This window comes from Oryctolagus cuniculus, chromosome 13, assembly GCF_964237555.1.
Source record: "Oryctolagus cuniculus chromosome 13, mOryCun1.1, whole genome shotgun sequence".
Taxonomy (NCBI): Eukaryota; Metazoa; Chordata; class Mammalia; order Lagomorpha; family Leporidae; genus Oryctolagus; species Oryctolagus cuniculus.
The window spans coordinates 64,374,041-64,395,700 of NC_091444.1; the positions used below are offsets into that span (position 1 = coordinate 64,374,041).

Consider the following 21,660-nt stretch of genomic DNA (forward strand, 5'->3'; position numbering starts at 1 on the left):
CAGTCAAAGAGCACCATCCACTGGTTCACTCCCCAAATGCTTACAATGGCCAGGTCTAGGGCAAAGCCAGGAGCTGGGACTATAATCCAGGTCTCCCATGTGAGTGGCAGAAACCCAATTACTTGAATCCTTACTCCTGCCTCCCAGGGCCTAGGTAGGTAGGAAGCTGGAATCAGGGGCCCCAGTGGGGAACTGAACCCAGGTACTCTAATGAGGAACATGGGCATCTTGGCTAGTTGGCCAAACACCTACTCTGCCGATTTTCATTAATGCATCTTTTCCCATGGAAAAGAAATACCATTTTAGTTTTCATACATGCTTGCATCTATTTCTAGACTGTCTATTCCATTTGCCTTATATATTTGTTCTTTCCAATGACAGAGCTATATATTTTGATTATAATAGCTGTGTTTTAACATCTGGTGAGGAAAAACCAGTCTCAACATATTAACTTTTCAAAAACATGTTAGAAATTCGCCATTCCCACTTAGCTACATTTATCATCTAATGTAGAAAGTAGACACATCACATAGGCCCTCTCCCCATGGAAATGTCTTGTTCTGCCATCCGGTTTCCTTCTGAATTTTGAAATTCAGAGGACATGCTTCTTGTTTTTGCAATTTTCCCATGCTCTCATTATATCTCCTTCAGCCTAAAATGTATTAAGTTTTGGCTCACCTCTTCTTTCATATGAAACATGATTTGTTGGTTATTTGGTTTAGAATTCCCTAAATTTGCTGCCAATCTCATCAACCTCATCAGTGCCTCAATTACTTTATTCAGTTGCTCCCGCTTTCTAAGTTCTCTCCAGCCTCTGGGCCTTTGCACATTATATCGCTGTCTGACTCCTCATCCAGTTGATCTGTTAACACATTATTTCCACTAAAGCCTTCTTTGATCCTTTCCATATTTAGATCTCTAACTATCCCCTGAACTTTTCTACAAACGTGTAGTGGGGTGTTGTGGTGCCGGTTAAGCCACTGCCTGCAACACCAGCATCCCATATGGGGCACCGGCTCAAGTCCGAGGTGTTCAGCCCCCATTCCACCTTCTTGCTAATGCACTTGGGAGAGCAGTGGAAAGTGGCCCAAGTGCTTGGGCCCCTGCCACCCATGTAGGAGATCCAGATGGAATTCCAGGCTACTGGCGTTAGGGTGGACCAGCCTCAGCTGTTGGGGCCATTTGGGGAGTAAACCAGTACATGGTTTCTTTCTCTCTCTCTCATTCTCCCTCTCTGTAACTCTGCCTTTCACATAAATTAATAGTAAAAAAGTACATATTTAACAGGCTGTACCCATTAAGTTTTAGGAAAATGGTATACTTGTCTGTCACCAACATATATCCATTAGTTAGCAGAGTCTGATATACGACAGTTATTCTGTTCTGATTACACCCTATCCATGTACTGAAATACACTGTATTGTACAAATTTGTACCATCACCATGTGTCAATTTTAAAAAATATACAAATATTGAAAATTGAAGAAAGACAGCTATTATCTGAAGAACAGTCTCTTAACCAACACAATTAACAAACAGCCCACTTTGAAACAATCACCCAAAGTGGCTGAAAATGAGAGAAATGTCTGTAACATCAATAAGACCTTTTTAGTAAATAAATAAGAGAACTCCTGATTTGGAAGGGAGACTAGGTTCTTTATATTTGCCTTTGGACGATTACTAATAATGTTTCAATAATGCAATGGTCATAGACAAGATAAGAATGTAGACTTTAAAAGACAAAAGCTATTTAGATCCTTTCAAAGATTATATTTTTGACCTCTCGCCTTACCGTCACACACTGCAGGGATAAAGCTCTTTCTTATATACTAGTATTATTATTACTTCTCTTATCAGGAACAAAAACACAGTACACAAACATACTAGAAATAGTTGGTTCTCTTTAATCAGCTATTGATGGTATAATAAAATAAGTGGCACCTAATTTAAACATTTAAAATAGTTCATTGAAAGATAATCTAACAACACAATATGTAAGCCTAATTGTCAAAATAACACCTCTTTTTTTCCCCCCTAAGAAATAAGAAATGAAGGCATGATCAAAAATTATGGCCAAGAATTTGGGTTCATTTGGACACTTACAGATGATTTTGTAGGCATACTGACAGGCACAATGTTGAAAAATCTATCAGACTTAATATAATGGTCTGATAAAAAGGGAAATATACTTCAGAGTTAATGTCTGAAATTAAAGAAAATATCCACCAATTATCACAATAGATTTTTTAATGACTAATCCTATTTAACATTAAGGTTGTTGTTTGGGGGAGCATCTTTTTTCTTTGGACAATTAATTAGATGTTCAAAGTATTAAATAAGAGAAATAAGTTGAGTCTGTACAAATTAAAGAACCTATGAATATAACTCCCTCCCCTCCCACCAAAGCTCAATTTTGCAATGGTCTCAGCAGAAAATAAACAGTTCACAATTTAAACAGAATTCATAGCATTATAAAAGTTTACAGAACCCCTATATTTCCATCTTTCTTTTTTAACAGCAAAGATTACAATGACAAAACTGAATGATCAGAATGTAAAAATATTTGTGCAAAACTGCATTAAATGTTCTTACCATCTAATAGGGGTAAAACCTAAGAACACATAATGACAATAATGAAGAAAAACTACACTGAGAGTATTTCTATTTTCAATTTCAAACAACATAGATCATACTATCACTAAACAGTAAAAGAAAACATGGCACCATGAGCAGCAGAGCAACAGATGATTCGGCAATTAGGCCAGCTAAGGAACGCTGACACTGGAATATGCCAAAGTGTGTATCCACAACAGCCATCCATCTTAAAAGACTGGAAACCACTGCAGGGCTTGAAACTCACTTCAATGTCTTTAATATGCAGCTAATAGAGAAACAGTAAAGTCTTTTCCTTCCCTCTCAAGGAGTGTTGCTTGCATTGCTGGCAATCCTTAAAAGAGCTGAATCATAGATTCTCTGGATTTACCTACACCAATCCATTTAACTGGGGAGAAAAAAGGTACAGAAAGAATAAGATTAGCATTAATTTCTTTATAATATTCAACCCCTGGGAGTGAGAAATAGGTGGTCCCCTGCTTTTCTCAGCATCACCATTTAATGTTTCCTAAGGAGACTTTCTGCTGTTTCTGGGTTAGCAGAGCATGCCTATTTCTAAAGAGAATACAAGGTCAAGATCCTGCACAGAAAAGTTTGCCTCACTGTTCCCTGTTCTAACTGCCAGGAATTTCCTAATTTCATAGTAAAACATTGGCCCAAACCAACAGAGACCAAGGGAGGCCGTGATCAAGTTCCTGATTACTAGAAAACACATGCTTATCTTTGATAAATGGTTGATGCTAAGAAGATACTGAAGTACTACTGGAACGCTTAGCTCAAAAATTAGAAACATCTAGAAAAGAATACAATTTAAAATTTTAAATACAATTTTAACTGCTTATTGCATAATCTATGAGAGTTTCTAGTCACCTAAATCACATGGTGTTAAAATTATTTGCAGAATGACTACATTGAATAATGTACTGCTAAGATGAGTTTTCATGGTGTTTTACAGAACTCATTGTTAACAGTCATCAGTTTTTGGCTTTCATAAAAAGTTGACCATGAGCAGTAAACAAATATGTTTACTAAATCTGACATCAAGTTTGGAAGGGGCATTAGCAATTTAAGTCATGTGAAATCAGAATAAGTACATAATAGATTTTATATGAATAATACCTCCCACTTTCTCTGGTCTCAAATTTCCATCAACACAAATAAAAGGATAAAAGGAAAAGACAGTCAGTTAAAAGAAATTAGATATACTGGTAACTTCATTATGCCTAACTCCCTGGTCATCTCATACTTGTTTTAAAATAAAGTTTTAATCATTCTTTTCTAAGGGGATTAACTGTGCTAATTATTTCCTAATGTCTATTCAAGAAAAACCCCAGCTTTTAAGAATAGTTTAACCCAGAATAAACACAGCACATCAAAACAAAAAACCCGTAGTAAACTATTCTTGGTGGTGGTGAAGAGATAAAAAGAGTAGTTACTAAGAGAAAGGAATAAGAATGAATGTCACAGAGTAAAAAGCAGACTAACAGAATTAAAAGACAGGATCAGAAAGGATGGAAGCTAATCTATGATCTTCTATTATAAGATAAGTACCATAGTTATTCTAAGGCATAAAATGGTTATTTTATATTTCCGTGGGAATTTATGCAAAACATGAATACTTGGCCAAGTAATAGTGATCTTTTATTCTATTTTGAATACAGAAAGGCAAGTTAAAAGATAATTGTTCATAAAGTGTTTGTTTACCTGGAATTTGAAGTTCATCTTCAATAAACCGGACATAGTTTTGTGCATTAACAGGCAGTTCTTTAAACGTCCTTGCATTTGATATGTCTGTGTTCCATCCTGGGAGAGTCTTATATTGAACTTCAACTTTATTTAAGACTTCTTGGTTTGCTAAAAGTTAAACAGGATATTTGTTCATGGTACATACTACTTTATTGTCAAGGATTTTTTAATACCACAGGCTGGCAATTTTTTTTATCAGGATGCTTGGAGACAGATGTATTTAGGAATTTAGAATTTTTCAGATTTTAGAAAGACAAAATAGTATACATAGCATCTGGGGTAATATCCTACAAACCAAGCTATTTCTGCAGCAACACATGCGTTGACTCTAAGTGGACAGGTACTCCAGCTCCAGAGTGCCCCAGGAGAACAGCTGTGGGCTTTCACGCAGCTCTGCCCAGTCCTGCTGCTCCTGCTCCCTCACAGGCGTTGGTGCTCAGAGCACTTAATGAAGCAGCTACCTGGGAGCAAATCTCTGAATCTGAGTGTCTCCCAGGACACTCAATCTAAGACAGCTGGTGCCAGGAGTGATCTGAGGAACTTAGAGCTAGATCGCCGGCTAGCAGGCCAGCAATGAGAACGGTCATTGGTAGTGGGCCGAGCAGGGACAGCCTGTGACACATTGTATGACTGCTAAAATGTTCCTGGGAGGTGAACCAGGAGACCATACTCGGGGAAAGAAAAGCACTGAGGATATTTAAGGCATAGAAATGGGTACAAAAGGGGCTCAGTGCTGTGGTGCAGCAAGTTAAAACCATGGCCTGCAGCACCAGCATCCCACATGGGCTCCAGTTCAAGCCCTGGCTGCTCCACTTCCAATCCAGCTCCCAGCTAATGGCCTGGGAAAAACAGCAGAGGATAGCTTAACTGCCTGGGTCTCTGCTACCCATGTGGGAGACCTGAAAGAAGCTCCTGGCTCCTGGCTTTGGCCTGGCCCAGCCCTGGCCGGTGCTGCCATTTGGGGAGTGAACCAGCAGATGGAAGCTCTCTCTCTCTGTCTCTCCTTTCTCTCTGTCACTGTCTTTCAAATAAATAAAGAAATCTTTTTAAAAAAATGAGTACAATAGTCATAAAATTGGATCGCTCTTTATGAACGCCATGCATGAAAGACTGAGGGATTTTCATCCGTTTAAAAAGCACAGTGTGGAGGAGGGCGACAGGTATCCTGTGAGGAAAGGATGAGGACGGGGCTTGGGACTCCACTACAAAGGAGCAGAGCTCCACAGAATGCTGAATTCTGAAATCCAGCAAGTCTACCACAAGGAAGCCAAAGCCCTTTTTTGCGAAAAGTGGGACCCTGTGATTTGGATGAGACATTTGGGCTGATGGCAGTCAAAAATTCTAAATCCCCAGACTTGCCAAAATTCTCTGAAGCTACAGAGCGTCCCATTTCCTCTTATTAAAGGCTAAGGCTGTCCCTTGTTGGAAGATGACAGAAAGATCTCTGCCTCGCAAGGCAGCAGGTGCCTGTCTCAGATCTACCTCTACCTTTCCTCCTAGCCAGCAAATAATATCTAGGCTCAAGTCCCAGCTAAACACAGAAAAAGCAGCAGTAGGCCCACAAAGGGAGAAGAGACTACCAGTAGGCACCTAGAGTATACCTGGAACTGGATCAAGGGGACAGCAGGTGCTGGAACACAGAGTTGAAGAAAATACATTGGTATGGGAGTACAATTCCATGATGCATGACACAAAGATGATGAAAACATACTACTAGGAATGTTTTGGGGATCTTAGAGAAAGCATTGAGGCCCACTAAGTGGAAATGCCAAAGCTGCTGTGGTGATGAGAAAGAGGAATCAGGAGACTCAGAGAGGCTCCCATTTCCAGCTAGTTTCAGACTAGGTCTCACAAAGTATATGACAACTCTTCAGGCAGCACAAAACTGTGGTTCCTGAGAGAAGGAAAATTCATAATCAAGTCCTGCAACCACTCAACTCTCTAAGGACAATTTCTTGACAACAGTATAGAGATGGGCAGCTCCACTGAACTGAGGAGGCAGTCATCAGAACTTACTAGAACCAGCACGGTTCAGGCATCAAAGAGGGAGCCACAGAGAGAGGGGCCACCAAAAGTCCACAGGGGAATGCTTGGTGATAGCTTAACTGAACCTGCAAAGAGTTGGGATAATGAGAAGCCTGCCAGACAGTAGGTGTTACACAGCAGGTACCAGGATGAATACTCCAGAGGTCAAGCAGAGCTGGTGGGACAGGGAACACTGGTGCTGGAGAGATCTCATTTTCACACCGTGTTCACTTTGCTGGCATCCAGCTGGGACACCAGAAAAGCAGCTCCTTATGAACAAAAACCACACCTTTTGAGTAAAACCTACTAAAGATGCCCCCATAATGAAGATCAAAACCACGCTATGCCAAGATCCACAGAGGGGATGGAATTTGAAGGCTGACTTACAGCTGGTTTGTGAGAGATTTGGGAAACTTCACAGGCTTTCTACATACCTACACTAACAAGGCATAAAACCAGGCTGTACCAGCTCAGGATAAGCAGCCAATAATTCAACTGTCTCCAAAAATAAGAATCAGAGGAAAATAACAGAATCCAGGTCTCTGCAACATACAATTCACAATGTCCAATGTTCAACCAAAATTCATCAGGCATAGAAACAGTGGTCCACAATTAAGGGAAAGGATAGTCATGAGAAACCAAACATAAATTAGACTAACACAGGAAAAAAGAAGTGCTAATAATAAATTAATTTGGTCATTAATGTGTGACAAATAGGGAATCTCAGAGGGAAACAGATAGTATAGAAAAGAACCAAATAGAAATTCTAAAAATGAAAATTCACTGGATAGGTTTCAATGCACAGAAGAGAGTGAACTTGAAAACAGATGAGTAGAAATCGTTTGGTCTGAAAATCAAAGGGAATCAAAGTAGGAAAATGAACTTCAAAGACTTATGAGATGATATCCAAAAGCCTAATACCAGGGTGCCTCCAAAAGTTTATGGATAATGGAACTAAAAGATAAATTTTGGTGGAACAAATTTGGTGTCTATCAGGAATCTTAATGATACATGGAATATACATATTATTTAAAAAATGTATGTTGGGGCCAGCATTCTGGAGTAGCAGGTAAAACTGCTACTTGTGATGCCAGCATCTCATATGTGCACAGGTTCATGCCTCGGCTGCTCTACTTCTGATCCAGCTCCCTGCTTAAGGCCTGGAAAAACAGTAGAAGGTGGCCCAAGTAATTGGGCCTCTGCCACCCACATGGGGAACCCAAAAGAAGCTCTTGGTTCCTGGCTTCAGCCTGACCCATCCCCAGCCATCTGAGGAGTGAACTAGCCAATGGAAGATCTTTCTCTCTCTGTGGTGGAATGAGAAGGCCAGGTTAAGATGGCCGCTGGCAACAGAAACTGCCTGGCAACAGGCTGTGATTGGATGGCTTTAGATACTGCCTTGACCAGATTGGCTGCCTTGGCTATTTAAGCTGCTATACCAACTGAAATAAACGAGTCTGAGGGCTGCTCGCCTCTGGCCCGCTTTCACCCGTCTCCCGGGGTCTGTGTGGTGACTCTACACCTCTTGCCTTCACGATGGTCCTCCTCTCAGAACGAATCCACAGCAACATCTCTCTGTAACTTTTTTGTTTTGCTTTGTTTTTAAAGATTTATTTGAAAGGCAGAGTTACAGAAAGGCAAAGAGAGAGAGGTATTCCATCTTCTGGTTCACTCCCCAAATGGCTGCAATGGCTGGAGCTGTGCCGATCCAAAGCCAGGAGCCTCCTCCAGGTCTCCCACATGGGTACAGGGGCCCAAGGACTAGGGCCATCTTCTACTGCTTTCCCAGGCCATAGCAGAGAGCTGGGTCAGAAGAGGAGCAGCTGGGACTTGAACCAGCACCCATATGGGATGCCGGCACTGCAGGTGGTGGCTTTACCTGCTACACATCAGCGCCAGCCCCTAAAACTCTGACTTTCAAATACATAATTTTTTTTTTTTTTTTTGACAGGCAGAGTGGACAGTGAGAGAGAGAGAGAGACAGACAGAAAGGTCTTCCTTTGCCGTTGGTTCACCCTCCAATGGCCGCTGTGGCAGGCACACCACGCTGATCTGAAGCCAGGAGCCAGGTGCTTCTCCTGGTCTCCCATGCGGGTGCAGGTCCCAAGCACTTGGGCCATCCTCCACTGCACTCCCGGGCCACAGCAGAGAGCTGGCCTGGAAGAGGGGCAACTGGGACAGAATCTGGTGCCCCGACCGGGACTAGAACCCGGTGTGCAGGTGCCGCAAGGCGGAGGATTAGCCTAGTGAGCTGCGGCGCCGGCCAAATACATAAATTTTTTAAAAAGTATGCATGGATTTCAAAGTGGTATTTTTTTTGCATTGATACTTTTTAACATACGTATAAAAAAAAAAAAACACGCTTATTATCTAAGAACTTAACAGTTATGAGTTCCCAAGAACTGGTGATCATTAGGAAGTCGCAGAACTGCCTAGGCTACCAAGGTTCATTAAACTCATTAATATTCTTTTATTTGGCATATTCCCAAGCTTAATGATTAAACTAAAAAATTAAGATTCTGTTTCTGAAAGCATTTGTGGAACTTGCTGAGTAATTAAAGAAGCTATGTAACTAAAGATAAGCCTTGACTTAAGCAGGAAGTCTTCATCTATCTACCCACTTCAGACACAGAGCGTAGGATACAGCACATCACTCACGGAGCTGGCGGGACAGGCTAGGTTCACGTATTTAGAGCACGCTCACCACCACAACAGGCGGGGCTCTTTTCTCTTGCTCTGTTCTTCCCCAGGATAGGAGGAACCTCTATCGAAGTTACGCTCAAATCAGAGAAGGCAAGACTCAGGAGCAGCCTAGTGGGGCTCCGGGTGCCATGTTTCCTCCTTCCTGTTTTGAGTTTTTGTAATTGCTTGTTGTGACCCAACATATGAATGGCAGCTATGAAGTCAGTGTTAATACCAGTCAGCACATTTGCACTATTCACAAAGATCACATCAAGTCTGTTGTTATATATCATAAATTATACAGAGAAGCTTTATGAACATTGCTCTAGTGCATTCCCCTATCCGTTATTTTCCAGTAATTATAATACTCTTTAGACACAGACTAAAAAAAAAAAGAGTACCTGGGAAATGAGGTATGATTTCACCATCTAACTTATAAGCAACTCCAACTTTGATTTCTGTAAACATGTCCAAAATATCCAACTTGGTAAGTGCCAACCTAATTTTAGAAGAAAAGACAATGTGAAAAGAGCAAATTTAAATTGATTCGTGGGAGAGTAAATGAAAATTCATGCAAAGCTTGAAGTTTCAAAGCGATTCTGAAAACTGGTTAGAATTCGATTTTAAGGCAGGCCACATAAAACTCCAGGACAATATACTGATGTATATTCTCCATAATAAGCGACTGAGTTACTCTTCTTGTTGTTATAACAGATTGTCACTGATGGATACGAACACTCTGGCTTAGCTTTGTAAGGATCAGTCGATAATACCCATTTGCCGGAGCGCTGCCTGGAGACAAGGATGCAATCCAGCCCTGGGACAGGGCAGAACTCAGGGCTCCACAGGGATGAGCGGGAAACACATGTACATTTACCCCCGTGCCATCAGCCTCAGCCCTTCCTCTGGTTACCATCACCTGCACTCTCTGTCAGAAAGTGTCAAAGAAGAGTGAGGAAACCACACCAAGGACCTCTTGCTGATACATCAAAAATTCCCGGTAAACTGTCTGGAAAACAGCTTTTTAAGGAAAAATCTGTGGAAATTAGATAAAATACTAGGCTTGGGATTCTCATTTGCAATTTTTAAAATTCTCTATTCTATTTGCTAGAAGTTCAGGCAAATTAATGCAGATATGAACACATTTATTTACATAATTATGTATATGCATTAATACAACTAACTTTTACTGCTGATTTTCAGTGAGTTGGGCAGTGTGCTATACACTCGTACTATACTTCTCACATAATTTTCAAAATATATCTACATTTTAAAGACGAAACAGATACAGACAAAGATTTCTTCACCCAGCTATGTAAGCCTAATAACGTAGAGATCTGAGATTTGCATCTAGGAAGTCAGATATGAACTCTGCACTAAATCACGACATGTTACAGCCTCCCCCTGAACAACACATTGTGCTTATTCGATTTTCCCAGCCATGCACCCACTCACCAGCCTGCCTGCCTACCGTACTATCTTGCCCCCTTGTATACATAAATACATATAAGACTATCATGATAATTTATCATGGTAATTTTTACCACCTTTGGATATCTAGGACAATAACCGGGGGTCCCTTCTTTTTGGGTACGCTACCCCTATATATCTTGGTCCACTTCTTCCTGGAACTACAATTTCAATTTGGAGGCTTAAACGTGAAATTTTTCTAGTACGGTACTACCTCATGTTACACTCCCCAAAATTAAACAGGTGATCATGAATTGTCCCATGATTTCCTGAAATAAATATTGCCAAAGAATACTCACGCGGTAAATCCATTGATCATATGTGCATATTTCAGTAAAACAAGGTCCAACCAGCCACACCTTCTTTTCCTTCCAGTAGTTACACCAAACTCTCTACCTCGTGTTTGTAGTAATTCTCCAATTTCCTAAAGAACAGAAAATAGAACTTTCGTATTAGAATACCAACGTGACAAATCTAGGGGACTAGGTATCATATAAGTCAAAACCTCTTTGAGATAAACAGTGTTCAGAAAATAAAGATAGAATTACACAGAGATAATGGATTTTATCTGAGGAAGGCATTATTTAGGACAGATCCACTTTTAGCTCCGATTTTTAACCATGTTTTTTAAACCAATGGTTTCCTTTCTTTCTTTTTTGAAAGTCAGAGTTACAGAGAGAGATATACCTTCCATCCACTTGAACCGATACTTTTAATGATAATAGATATAAGTAGGGTGTGATTCCCCACTCCAGCTCCTGATTCCAGGTTCCTGCAATTGTAGACCTTGGGAGGCAGTGACAGCTCAAGTAGTTGTGTTCCTGCCACCCACAGGGAGACTTAAAGTGAGTTCCTGGATCTCAGCTTCAACTGCTACCTTCCCCTGCTGTTTTGGGCATCTGGGGAGTAAACCAGCAGATGGGAGCTCTCTGTCTCTCAAATAAAATGAGTTTTTGAAGGAACAAACAGGGGCTGGCGCTGTGATATAGTAGGTTAATGCCCTGGCCTGAGGTGCTGGCATCCCATATGGGCACCGGTTCAAGACCTGGCTGCTCTGCTTCCAATCCAACTCTCTGCTATGGCCTGGGAAAGCAGTAGAAGATGGCCCAAATCCTTGGGCCCCTGCATCTGCGTGGGAGACCTGGAAAAAGCTCCTGGCTTCAGATCGGCGCAGCTCCAGCTGTTGCGGTCAGTTGGGGAGTGAACCATCAGATGGAGGACCTCTTTCTCTCTCTCTCTCTCTCTCTCTGCCTCTCCTCTCTGTGTAACTCTGACTTTCAAATAAACAAATAAATCTTTGAAAAAAATAAAGAACAAACAAGTTGCTAACAACTGGTTCCTAAAAATAGACAGGTCCAATCAATTTTTCCAAGAACAACTGTAGTTTAAGATGTTTTCCTGAAAACTGTCAGGCAAACACTTCTGTAAGTAACTGTTGATATTACAGTGCCCTTTTGGGAGAGAATTCAGACTCAAAACAATGCTTAGCAATCTAAGATACAGGGGCCAGCTTTGTGGGGAAGCAGGTAAAGCAACCACCTGCAATGCTGGCATCCCCTATGGACACCAGTTCATGTCCCAGTTTCTCCACTTCCAATCCAGCTCTCTGCTAATGACCTGGGAAAAGAAGCAGAAGGATGGCCCAAGTGCTTGGGCCCCTACCACCCATGTGGGAGGCCTGGATGAAGCTCTTGTCTCTGCCTGGCACAGCCCTGGCTATTCTGGCTACTTGGAGGGTAAACCAGCAGACAGAAGATCTCTCTCTGTCTCTCCCCGCTCTCTACTCTGACGTTCTGACTTTTTAAAAAAGTCTAAGCTACAATCACTCCTTAAATCTGTTTCCTACCTATGATCTACCTATTCCTGAATTTGCACCTTTTAATTAATTAAAGGTATACTTTGTGACCTTTTGCATTCTGGCATCATTAAAACTTACATGCATGTTGTGCAAATACATATACCTACATACATGTGCTGCTGTGATCAATCATGTAAATAAAGTAAAGGGCATGAGAAGTAAGAATTTGTTCAGGAAATAAAAAGGATGCATACATTTTAATTTTAATATTTTTTGAATTAGATTTACTAAGAAATGGGCTTACATTGTCTTGCTCTGTAGGAAACGCACCAATGCCAACTCTAGTTGTGTAAGCTTTCACAACTCCATACACTTCCCCAACATTCTGTGGGGGCATTCCCAAACCTGTACAAACGCCTCCAACAGTGCAGTTGGAAGAGGTTACAAAAGGGTAAGTCCCTACAAATAGAAACAAGCATTAACATATATTCACATATAACTTAAAACAGAATGCCATTAACATGATGTGCAAGCATGTTCTAGGCTTCCAACAGACTTGACCATATTGTAACTGCCCTCTCAAAGTCTCAGCTTTAATCCAGGGCTCTTCTTTGTACTGAGATAAAACCATGGGTGACTTAAGCGTTTTCCCATTTCGGCCTTTGTGGTTTCTATTCGGGGAACGACCCCCGAATCATAGAATGCTGTACTCCCCTCCACCCCATTCCTTTCACAGTAAACTGTTCACTGTGCTGGTTAGACATGCTTCTTTATTCCCAAATTTCTTTCATACCAAAGCCATATGATGGTACCAAAATTACACAGAAATATGCTTTTTAAAATTGGTTTACTTGGCATCAAAAGCCAGTAAGAGCTGAGAACGATCAGACTAACCACGCAGATTACATTTACACAAAACAGCCAACAAACAATGAGGCTGTGCTTTGAAAAAGTCAAACATTAACCTTTGGAAGATAGGAAGATGGAGGACATGCTCTGCATCCATCAGGAGTTACTTAGTGTAAACAGCAGTTGACTGCATGTTCAATATGCAGGCATCAAATAAATAACACTTCTAAAGAAGACTTCTAGTTCCAGAGAAATGAGTCTGGGAGTTGAACCAGGAACCAAGAATGAAAATCACAATTTATAGGACCCCCAACTTCACTGAACCCAAATAATGACTTAATTTTTCTAATGAACTAGAAAACTTAAGACCTGTTTTGCGTCTTTCACAATATTCCTTTAAAAAGATTGGCATGGGCCGGCACCGCGGCTCACTAGGCTAATCCTCCGCCTGCGGCGCTGGCACCCCGGGGTTCTAGTCCCGGTTGGGGCACCAGATTCTGTCCCAGTTGCCCCTCTTCCAGGCCAGCTCTCTGCTGTGGCCCGGGAGTGCAGTGGAGGATGGCCCAAGTGCTTGGGCCCTGCACCTGCATGGGAGACCAGGAGGAGCACCTGGCTCCTGGCTTCGGATCAGCGCGGTGCGCCAGCCGCAGCGCGCCGGTTGCGGCGGCCATTGGAGGGTGGAAGACCTTTCTTTCTGTCTCTCTCTCTCACTGTCCACTCTGCCATCACTCTTGAGTACACTAGCTTAGAAGCATTATTTTAAAGCTCCTTAATGCTACCATTAATTATTCATATCTTAAGTACTTTGGGCTCCGTTAAACTCCCTATGAAGTCAAATGTCACTTACCAAAATCAATATCTAATAGTGCTGCATTTGCACCTTCTACCAAGATTTTCTTTGGTGGTCCATGTAGGGCCTCATATAGGAAATAAACTCCATCTCTCACCATTGGTTTAATCCTTTCCATATAACCCTATACACAAAAGCAAAAACCAATTTCCATGTATGCCAATAGAATATACATAACCAGTATGAGTACAAATTACCCAACTATGATAGTGAAAACTGACATGTTGAAAGCAGAAAGGAGCCTGGGGTAACACTCATCCCAGGGCAACATGGGGCTTAGCAGTGCTTTTTCAGGTTGTTTTTCAGGACCAGAACAGTGATATTAGCTTAAGAAAAATTAGAAATAACAATGATATTCAAGATTCTGTAAGAACCTCACTGCATCTCATGAGCCCAACTGAATTTATGACACCAATTGATGAATGCATGAACCCTGGGCTCTATAGTCTCCAATCTTTGGCTTATTCCAGTCATGGTCCTTTTTTTCCCATACCTGAAATGACTATGTCATTCATCAAACCCATTGTTTAAAGTCCTGGTTCAACATCTATCACCTCTAAAACTCTTCTTACCAAATTCTACATTATTCTTTAAATTAACACAGAACATCTGCACAACTGAATTGAAAAGTTACATCCATACTTCAGCAACTACGTATTTCCAATTTGCTAATAATAAATTTAAAACCTTCAGTGCATAAAAATGAAAGAGTGGCTATCTATTTAAGTAACAATCAATACATTAAAATACAAATATCTAACATTTACAAGGGTCCTTGGAGGTCAATTTTTTGGGAACTTAGTTGAGAGAACAGACCGAAAGTCTGCAGCCCTTTTAGAGTAGCAAAAGAGGCTTACGGATCTTATTCAGTTCTGGGACTGAGTTGATAATTTATCTATAGATGAGAAGGAGTTTTATGACCAGCTACATAAGCAACAACCCCAAATTCAGCAAAGACTGTGGAAATGGAAAGATGGTGATGAGACTCAACTATTAACTAATTAGGAACCACTGACACCTAACAGTTGCCAATTATGAGCCTAATCTTTGGTCAATTACCCTATCAGTCTCTTAAAAGCATAGTGCTAAAGAAATTGACTCTGGGCTCTCATTCCTGAATGAGCTGGTTAGCTTTAAAAGTAATCAACTGTCACTCATCTCTTCGCTGAACTATCTTCCAACTGCTATGAGTGATTTTTATTTAATGCAGATCTATTCTTTCTGCTCACTATTACTCAATAGCTTTTCATTATCACTAAGGGAAAAAAAGGCTAAATTTCCTACCTTTGCATTTAAGATCTATGATGTGGTCCCTATTTGAGATAAGGTATTACTCTCACTCCCTTCTCCCCACTCAACATCTTATCTAAGCCTAATTGTGTGAGGTCACTCAAACATGTCACATCTGGGGCAAAAAAATCCCCTTTACCAATTCCTAGACAAAGCATGAATGAATAAAAGATCTAGAGGCCAGTTTGGAAACAAGTGTTAAAAAGGACATTAAAGATCAAAAACCATTACCTTGAGTTTTTGTAGTTCACCCTCAATGTCAATTTCCAAAGTGGGGTATATAGATTTGTACTGGTTAGCTAGAACTTTGAATCTGAGAAATACAGATAAATCAAGACATTAACTCTCTTTAGAAAATATTATTATTCAACTCTAATATTCTTCAGTGGAGGTGCCCGGCCAATGCAGACAAACATAAATTGTTGATTAAAAAGTGACACACAGCACCCCATTAAAGCTTTGATGTCTCTTGTTATTGAACACAACCATCCCCTATCACTGAGTCACTTTATAGCTTTCTGATGATTATTAGGTTTGTTTGGAGATTTTTCTACAGAGTGTGCATCAATGTGGTATTTTTATTTTTCAAGATGAGCTTGGAACACAAGTCACCAGGATCTGGGAAGCAAATTACCTCTAGATGGAAGGACATAATGGAGTCTTAGACTTAAAAATCCAAAACGTATGACCCTAGAACATAGCAACCACAAACTACTGCACACTCCCCGCAGGCATTCCACATCTTAGCAAACCATCCCATACGCCAATCCTTAATATAATTATGGCTTTGTCTTTTGGGTAAGTTAGCATTATAAAATCGTCATGTTATCTTCCATGAAGTTACTCTGAAATTAAGGACCCATTAGAATATAATGAAAGCTAATACCACTACTCAACTAGATAGACTACTGACTTTACCGTTTTATACTCTGGAGTGAAAATCCATTCGTTCACTTGATTTTGAAACACATGTTAGTTACCTCTCAGAGAAGCCATCGAAGTCAGAAACAAGATCACACATCCTAAGTCCACTCCGAGCTGCTTTGGAAGAATAAACTGGGCCGATGCCCTTTTTTGTGGTCCCCAAACTTTAAAACAATTCAAAAAAAGCTCTGAGTTAGATGAGAAAGACATAGGTTTATGATCAGATCATCATCAAAATAAATAAATAAATAAAGTTACATATGCCTATTTTCTGTTTAACTTCATTTTCATAATCCTGTCAGTTTTCTTTGATGTCTAAGCGGAGTATTCTAATACTTATTTTTCTTAAACTTCAGGCCTGGAATTTAAACATAAGGATATAGATATGTTTAAACTGCACAAGATACAAATCATACTTTTTTCCTGCTTGTTCTTGTCTCTGTTGTTCCTGGATACCATCAGCTGCTTGATGAAAATCAAATACTGAAAGGAAATAAAATCACAGTTGTCAAAACAATGGCAACATATAAAAGCAAAGTTGCATTTTAAATTACTATTTTTGTAATATTTTAAAATTTTACTCATTTGATTTGAGGAGGGACCCAGTGGCCACAACAGCTGGGGCTGATCCGAGCTGAAGCCAGGAACACGGAGCTCCATCTGGGTCTCCTACGTGCATGGCAGGAGCCCAAGAACTTGGGCCATCCTCTGCTGCCTTCCCATGCCCATTAGTAGGGAGCTGGAGCAGAAGCAGAGCAGGAGACTCTCGAACTGGAGCTCCAATATGGGATAACAGCATTGCTGGTGGCAGCTTAGTTCACTGCACTACAGCGCCAGCCCTTGAACTTCAAATTACTGAAGCAATAAATCCCTTCTGTCTAATTTCATTATGACAAATTAAGTAGATAAATTATAAAAAAAGTAATAGCAGAAGAAAGAAAAACTATAATGCCAGCCTGTACATTAATACACAGAAAAAAATGCTAGATCTTATACTCTGATTGATTGCAGTTATTTTACAAAGGAGTATATAATATCTTAAACATGAGTCCTTGATGGGCAGGAGTTGGGGAATAGTTGCTGAAGTTGCCCCCTGAGATGCTGACATCCCTTATGGGCTCCACTTCTCCAGGTCTTTGCTAATGGTCTGGGAAAAGCAGCAGAAGACAGCTCAAGTGTTTGGAACCCTGCAACCCACAAGGGAGACCGGGATGAAGGTCCTGGCTTCTGGCGTCGCCTGGCTAAGCCCAGGCCATTGCGGCCGCTTGGGGAATGAACCAGTGGATAGAAGATCGATCTCTCTGTCTCTCCCACTGTCTCTGTAACTCTTTCAAATAAATAAATAAATAAATAAAATAGTAACTGAGAAGGTATTTTGGAACAGTCTACCTTAAAATTCTACATAGCTCAATTTACAAAAATATCCTCCTTTCTTCAAGTGCCGGACTCTAGAAAATTAGGGATTGCGTTGATACTTCCCTACCAGTCCCCTGCTCCCCTCATCTTTCCTAATGTGTGTAACTCTGTACTTTTGGATATCTTTAGTCTCACACTGGCCTTCTTTGCAGTGCTGGCTACAAATGGTGTATGCTTACCTTGCAGAACTATGCCGCCTGCTATGCCTATACGCACACTGTACTTTCCCTTCCCTACCAACACTCTAAGAATTATGACCATGTCAATTTAGCAGACCAGTTAATCTCCTGTGCCAACAAGTTCTCAAGTATTTACTGACTGAATAAATAGTCAATTTTACAGAAGAGGCAGGCCTAGAATTCTGGCCTCTGAAATTTTTACCAAGGTTTCTGTGATTAAAAACATTTTTAAAAAGAGCTTTATGCTGATCTTCTGTATATTAAGATAATCGAAAATGAATCTTGATGTGAATGGAAGGGGAGAGGGAGTGGGAAAGGGGAGGGTTGTGGGTGGGAGGGACGGTGGGGGGGGAAAGCCATTGTAACCCATGAGTCGTACTTTGGAAATTTATATTCATTAAATAAAAGATTAAAAAAAAAATAAAAAAAAAAATAAAAAGAGCTTTATGGGAATGTAACTTACACACCAGAAAACTCACCCACTCTAGGGGTACAATTCAATGACTTTTAGTGTGTTTAATTGTGAGTTCTTTTTACTAATGTTACAATTTCCAAATAAGTAAGTTGAAAAATGTGAATATTAAACAGAAACACTTGGGGCCAGCGCTGTGGCACAGCAGGTTAATGCCCTGGCCTGAAGCGCTGGCATCCCATATGGGCGCTGGTCTGCAAGACCCAGCTGCTCTACTTCCAATCCAGCTCTCTGCTATGGCCTGGCAAAGCAGTGGAAGATGGCCCAAGTCCTGGGCCCCTGCACCCATGTGGGAGACCTAGAGGAAGCTCCTGGCTCTTGGCTTCAAATCGGTGCAGCTCTGGCCATTGCAGCCAACTGGGGAGTGAACCACAGATGGAAGACCTCTCTCTCTTTCTGCCTGCCCTGTCTCTGTGTAACTCTGACTTTAAAATAAATAAATAAATCTTAAAAAAAAAAAAAAAAAAAACTGATACAAGGTTTTTTGAACTAGTGGTGTCATTTTTAAAAGAACTTTTCAGAATTATGAGAAGGCTAATATTGTAGTTATAGATGGTGGACTAGAAAAATGGATGAAGCTGGCCTAAAATGACCCTCTAATTAACCCTAAACCTTAAAACCACACAAGTCCTCTTCCCTAATTCCTTCCTTTTGAGATAATGAACTATCAAGGTACTTCTCCACCCCCACTCACTTTGCCTGGTAAGGGCCAGAACCATAGCTTTGTAGGATCAACAACAGCTTCCCCTGGTGCTCCCAGAAGGTGAGTTCTGGCAATCCCAACACCAATTAGTTACCCTACATAAGCTAAATTTGCATTGTGTGATTTAAAATTCTGTTTGTCTCAGTGCCACAGAACTAGATTAACAGCAACATCCTTAAAACCACATTGGCATATTGTGCACCAAAAGACATCTACAAGAATGTTTAGAACAACATTACATATCAGTTCAACACAGGAAGCAAGTCAAATTTTCATCGATGGGGGAATGAATAAATAAATTGTGGTCTATTTACACAATAGGATACTATTCAACAATGAAAAAAATTTTTGCTTCATGCAACAATAAGGATGAATCTCACACACAGAATGTTTTGTATTAGCCAGAAATAAGTGATCATCTAAGGGTGGGCATATGGTGCGGTGGGTTAGGCAGTCACTTTGGATGCCCACATCCCACATCAGAGCACTGATTCAAGTCCCTGCTATTCCACTTCCAATCTAGTTCCCTGCTAATGCACTTGGGGAACCACAGATTGATAGTTTAAGAACTTAGGTGCCTGCCACCTACATGGGACACCTGTTCCTGGCTACTGGCTTCAGCCTGGCTCAGCCCTACCTGTTGTAACCATTTTGGGAATGAACCTGCAGATGGGAGATCTCTCTCTCTCTCTCATGCTGCCTTCCAAATAAAAATGTTTTCCATAAAAGAAAAGGTCATATAGTATATAACTTGATATTATGTTCAGAAACAGACAAAAGTAATCTGTGATGAAAGAATCAAGAAGAGCAGTTACCGTAGATGAAAGGAAGTTCAGATGATGACCAGGGTGTGTATGCGCACGCACCTTGCTACTATTATATCATCTGTTAAAATGTTTACTTATTTCTAAAACACAGATTCTAGACTTTGTCCAATAGCTATCACATGCTACAGGATTGTTTATTATTATGTTTCTATTTTGTTGCCCAGTCAACAGCCTTTGCTATGTACTTAAGGTGACAGAATAATTCCTAAGGAGCATTTCATTGCAAATCACTGAGATCTTAGAATAAGTTGCTTCATTTTCTCAAATGAAAAAATTACATTTAAATGTTTTAGTTTCTACATTTAAAGAAGTTAAAAAGGCAACTGGCAAACCAGAAATAAGTGGCTGATGAAAGCAAGTGACCCATATTTCCAGAAACTAATTTAGTATCTTTTCAGAGAGCGAATGTGTTCCTAGGCCCCAGAATGGTATTAGTGCAATTTCAATAATTACTTTCATGAAGCTTATCATGGCACAGAGCTCTGACACGTCTGCTACTACTGTTTTGAAAGAGCAATCTGTGTTTGAGGTCGCTTTGCTCTCTATCCAGTCTGTATATCAAAACCAAAGAAATGCCACCTTGGGAATTCAGTCTAACTTTTAAAAATTAAAGATAATCACACGTTCCTACCTTTAGTACTTATGTTAATACTGTTTCGTTTTAGACATTCACAATTTATCTCACCAAGTATCTCCTCCAAACTGCATGGCACTGCCTAGCTCCTTCCTCTGATTTATGATTTCTGCCAGTCTACGCCATGTGACATTTAGTACATATTTATCTTGCCTACTGCTTGTGTTCGCTACCATACTACAAGCTCCATCAAGGAATCTAAATAAAAATCTTAAATATGCACTTAACAGAGCTTCAAAGGGCACAGAGCAAAAACTGAGAGACCTGAAGAGAGGAAACAAGCAAATCTACAGTTACTGTTGAAGCTTTCAACATTTCTTTCTCAGTACCCAACAGAGCACAGAGTCAGAGCATGAGTTGACTTATGAATATAGAGACGTAAACAATACCCTCAATGACTTAACTGACCTCTGAAGACGTGCAGTGCATAGTCTCTATCCACAATAAAATTAAATTCTTAGAAATAAAGAGAGGAATTAGGATAATCTTCTCATATTAAACACAAATATCATAGCTCTGAATCAAACTTAAAAGAAATTTATAAATTAAACTGAATAAAAATAAGCATACAAAAACATAAATATTTGTGAGATGCAGCTAAAATAGTTATGTAGGGACATATACAGATTTAAATGCTTGTGTAAGAAAAGATCTAGGGCTGGTGCTGTGGCTCACTTGGTTAATCCCCCACCTGCGGTGCAGGCATCCCATATGGGCGCCAGGTTCTAATCCCGGTTGCTCCTCTTCCAGTCCAGCTCTCTGCTGTGGCCCGGGAAGGCAGTGGAGGATGGCCCAAGTGCTTGGGCACCTGCACCTGCGTGGGAGACCAGGAGGAAGCACCTGGCTCCTGGCTCCTGGCTTCCGATTGGCGTAGCTCCGGCCATAGTGGCCATTTGGGGGTGAACCAACAGAAGGAAGACCTTTCTCTCTGTCTCTCTCTCTCACTGTCTAACTCTGCCTGTCAAATTGAAAAAAAAAAAAAAAATCTAAAGATAATGAACTAAGTTTCTAAAGATACTAGAAGAGCATATTAAAACCACAAGAAAAAGAATGCAAAACGTTCACATTAATGAAATATAAAGCAAATACTGAAAAATCAGTAAAGCTTAACAAAAAAAATTAGGGAGGGGCCCCAAACCAATAAAATGGAAACTAATCAAGAGAAAAAGAAGATATAAATGA

General features: G+C 40.5%; 1 protein-coding gene across 2 annotated transcripts in view; it reads right to left on the bottom strand.

The window, feature by feature from the left end:
- Window positions 1-1,881: 1,881 nt before the first annotated feature.
- ADSS2 (adenylosuccinate synthase 2) overlaps window positions 1,882-21,660 on the bottom strand; it is a 43,222-nt gene continuing 23,443 nt past the window's right edge. For both annotated transcript variants that reach the window (XM_070055619.1, XM_070055620.1), the window contains 9 exons: window positions 16,664-16,730; window positions 16,304-16,411; window positions 15,555-15,636; window positions 14,031-14,157; window positions 12,639-12,793; window positions 10,836-10,960; window positions 9,468-9,565; window positions 4,318-4,467; window positions 1,882-3,001 (listed from right to left, as the gene is read on the bottom strand). In XM_070055619.1, coding sequence (XP_069911720.1) covers window positions 2,949-3,001; window positions 4,318-4,467; window positions 9,468-9,565; window positions 10,836-10,960; window positions 12,639-12,793; window positions 14,031-14,157; window positions 15,555-15,636; window positions 16,304-16,411; window positions 16,664-16,730 — 965 coding nt within the window. In that variant the 3' untranslated portion in view covers window positions 1,882-2,948. The remainder of the gene's footprint in view (window positions 3,002-4,317; window positions 4,468-9,467; window positions 9,566-10,835; window positions 10,961-12,638; window positions 12,794-14,030; window positions 14,158-15,554; window positions 15,637-16,303; window positions 16,412-16,663; window positions 16,731-21,660) is intronic.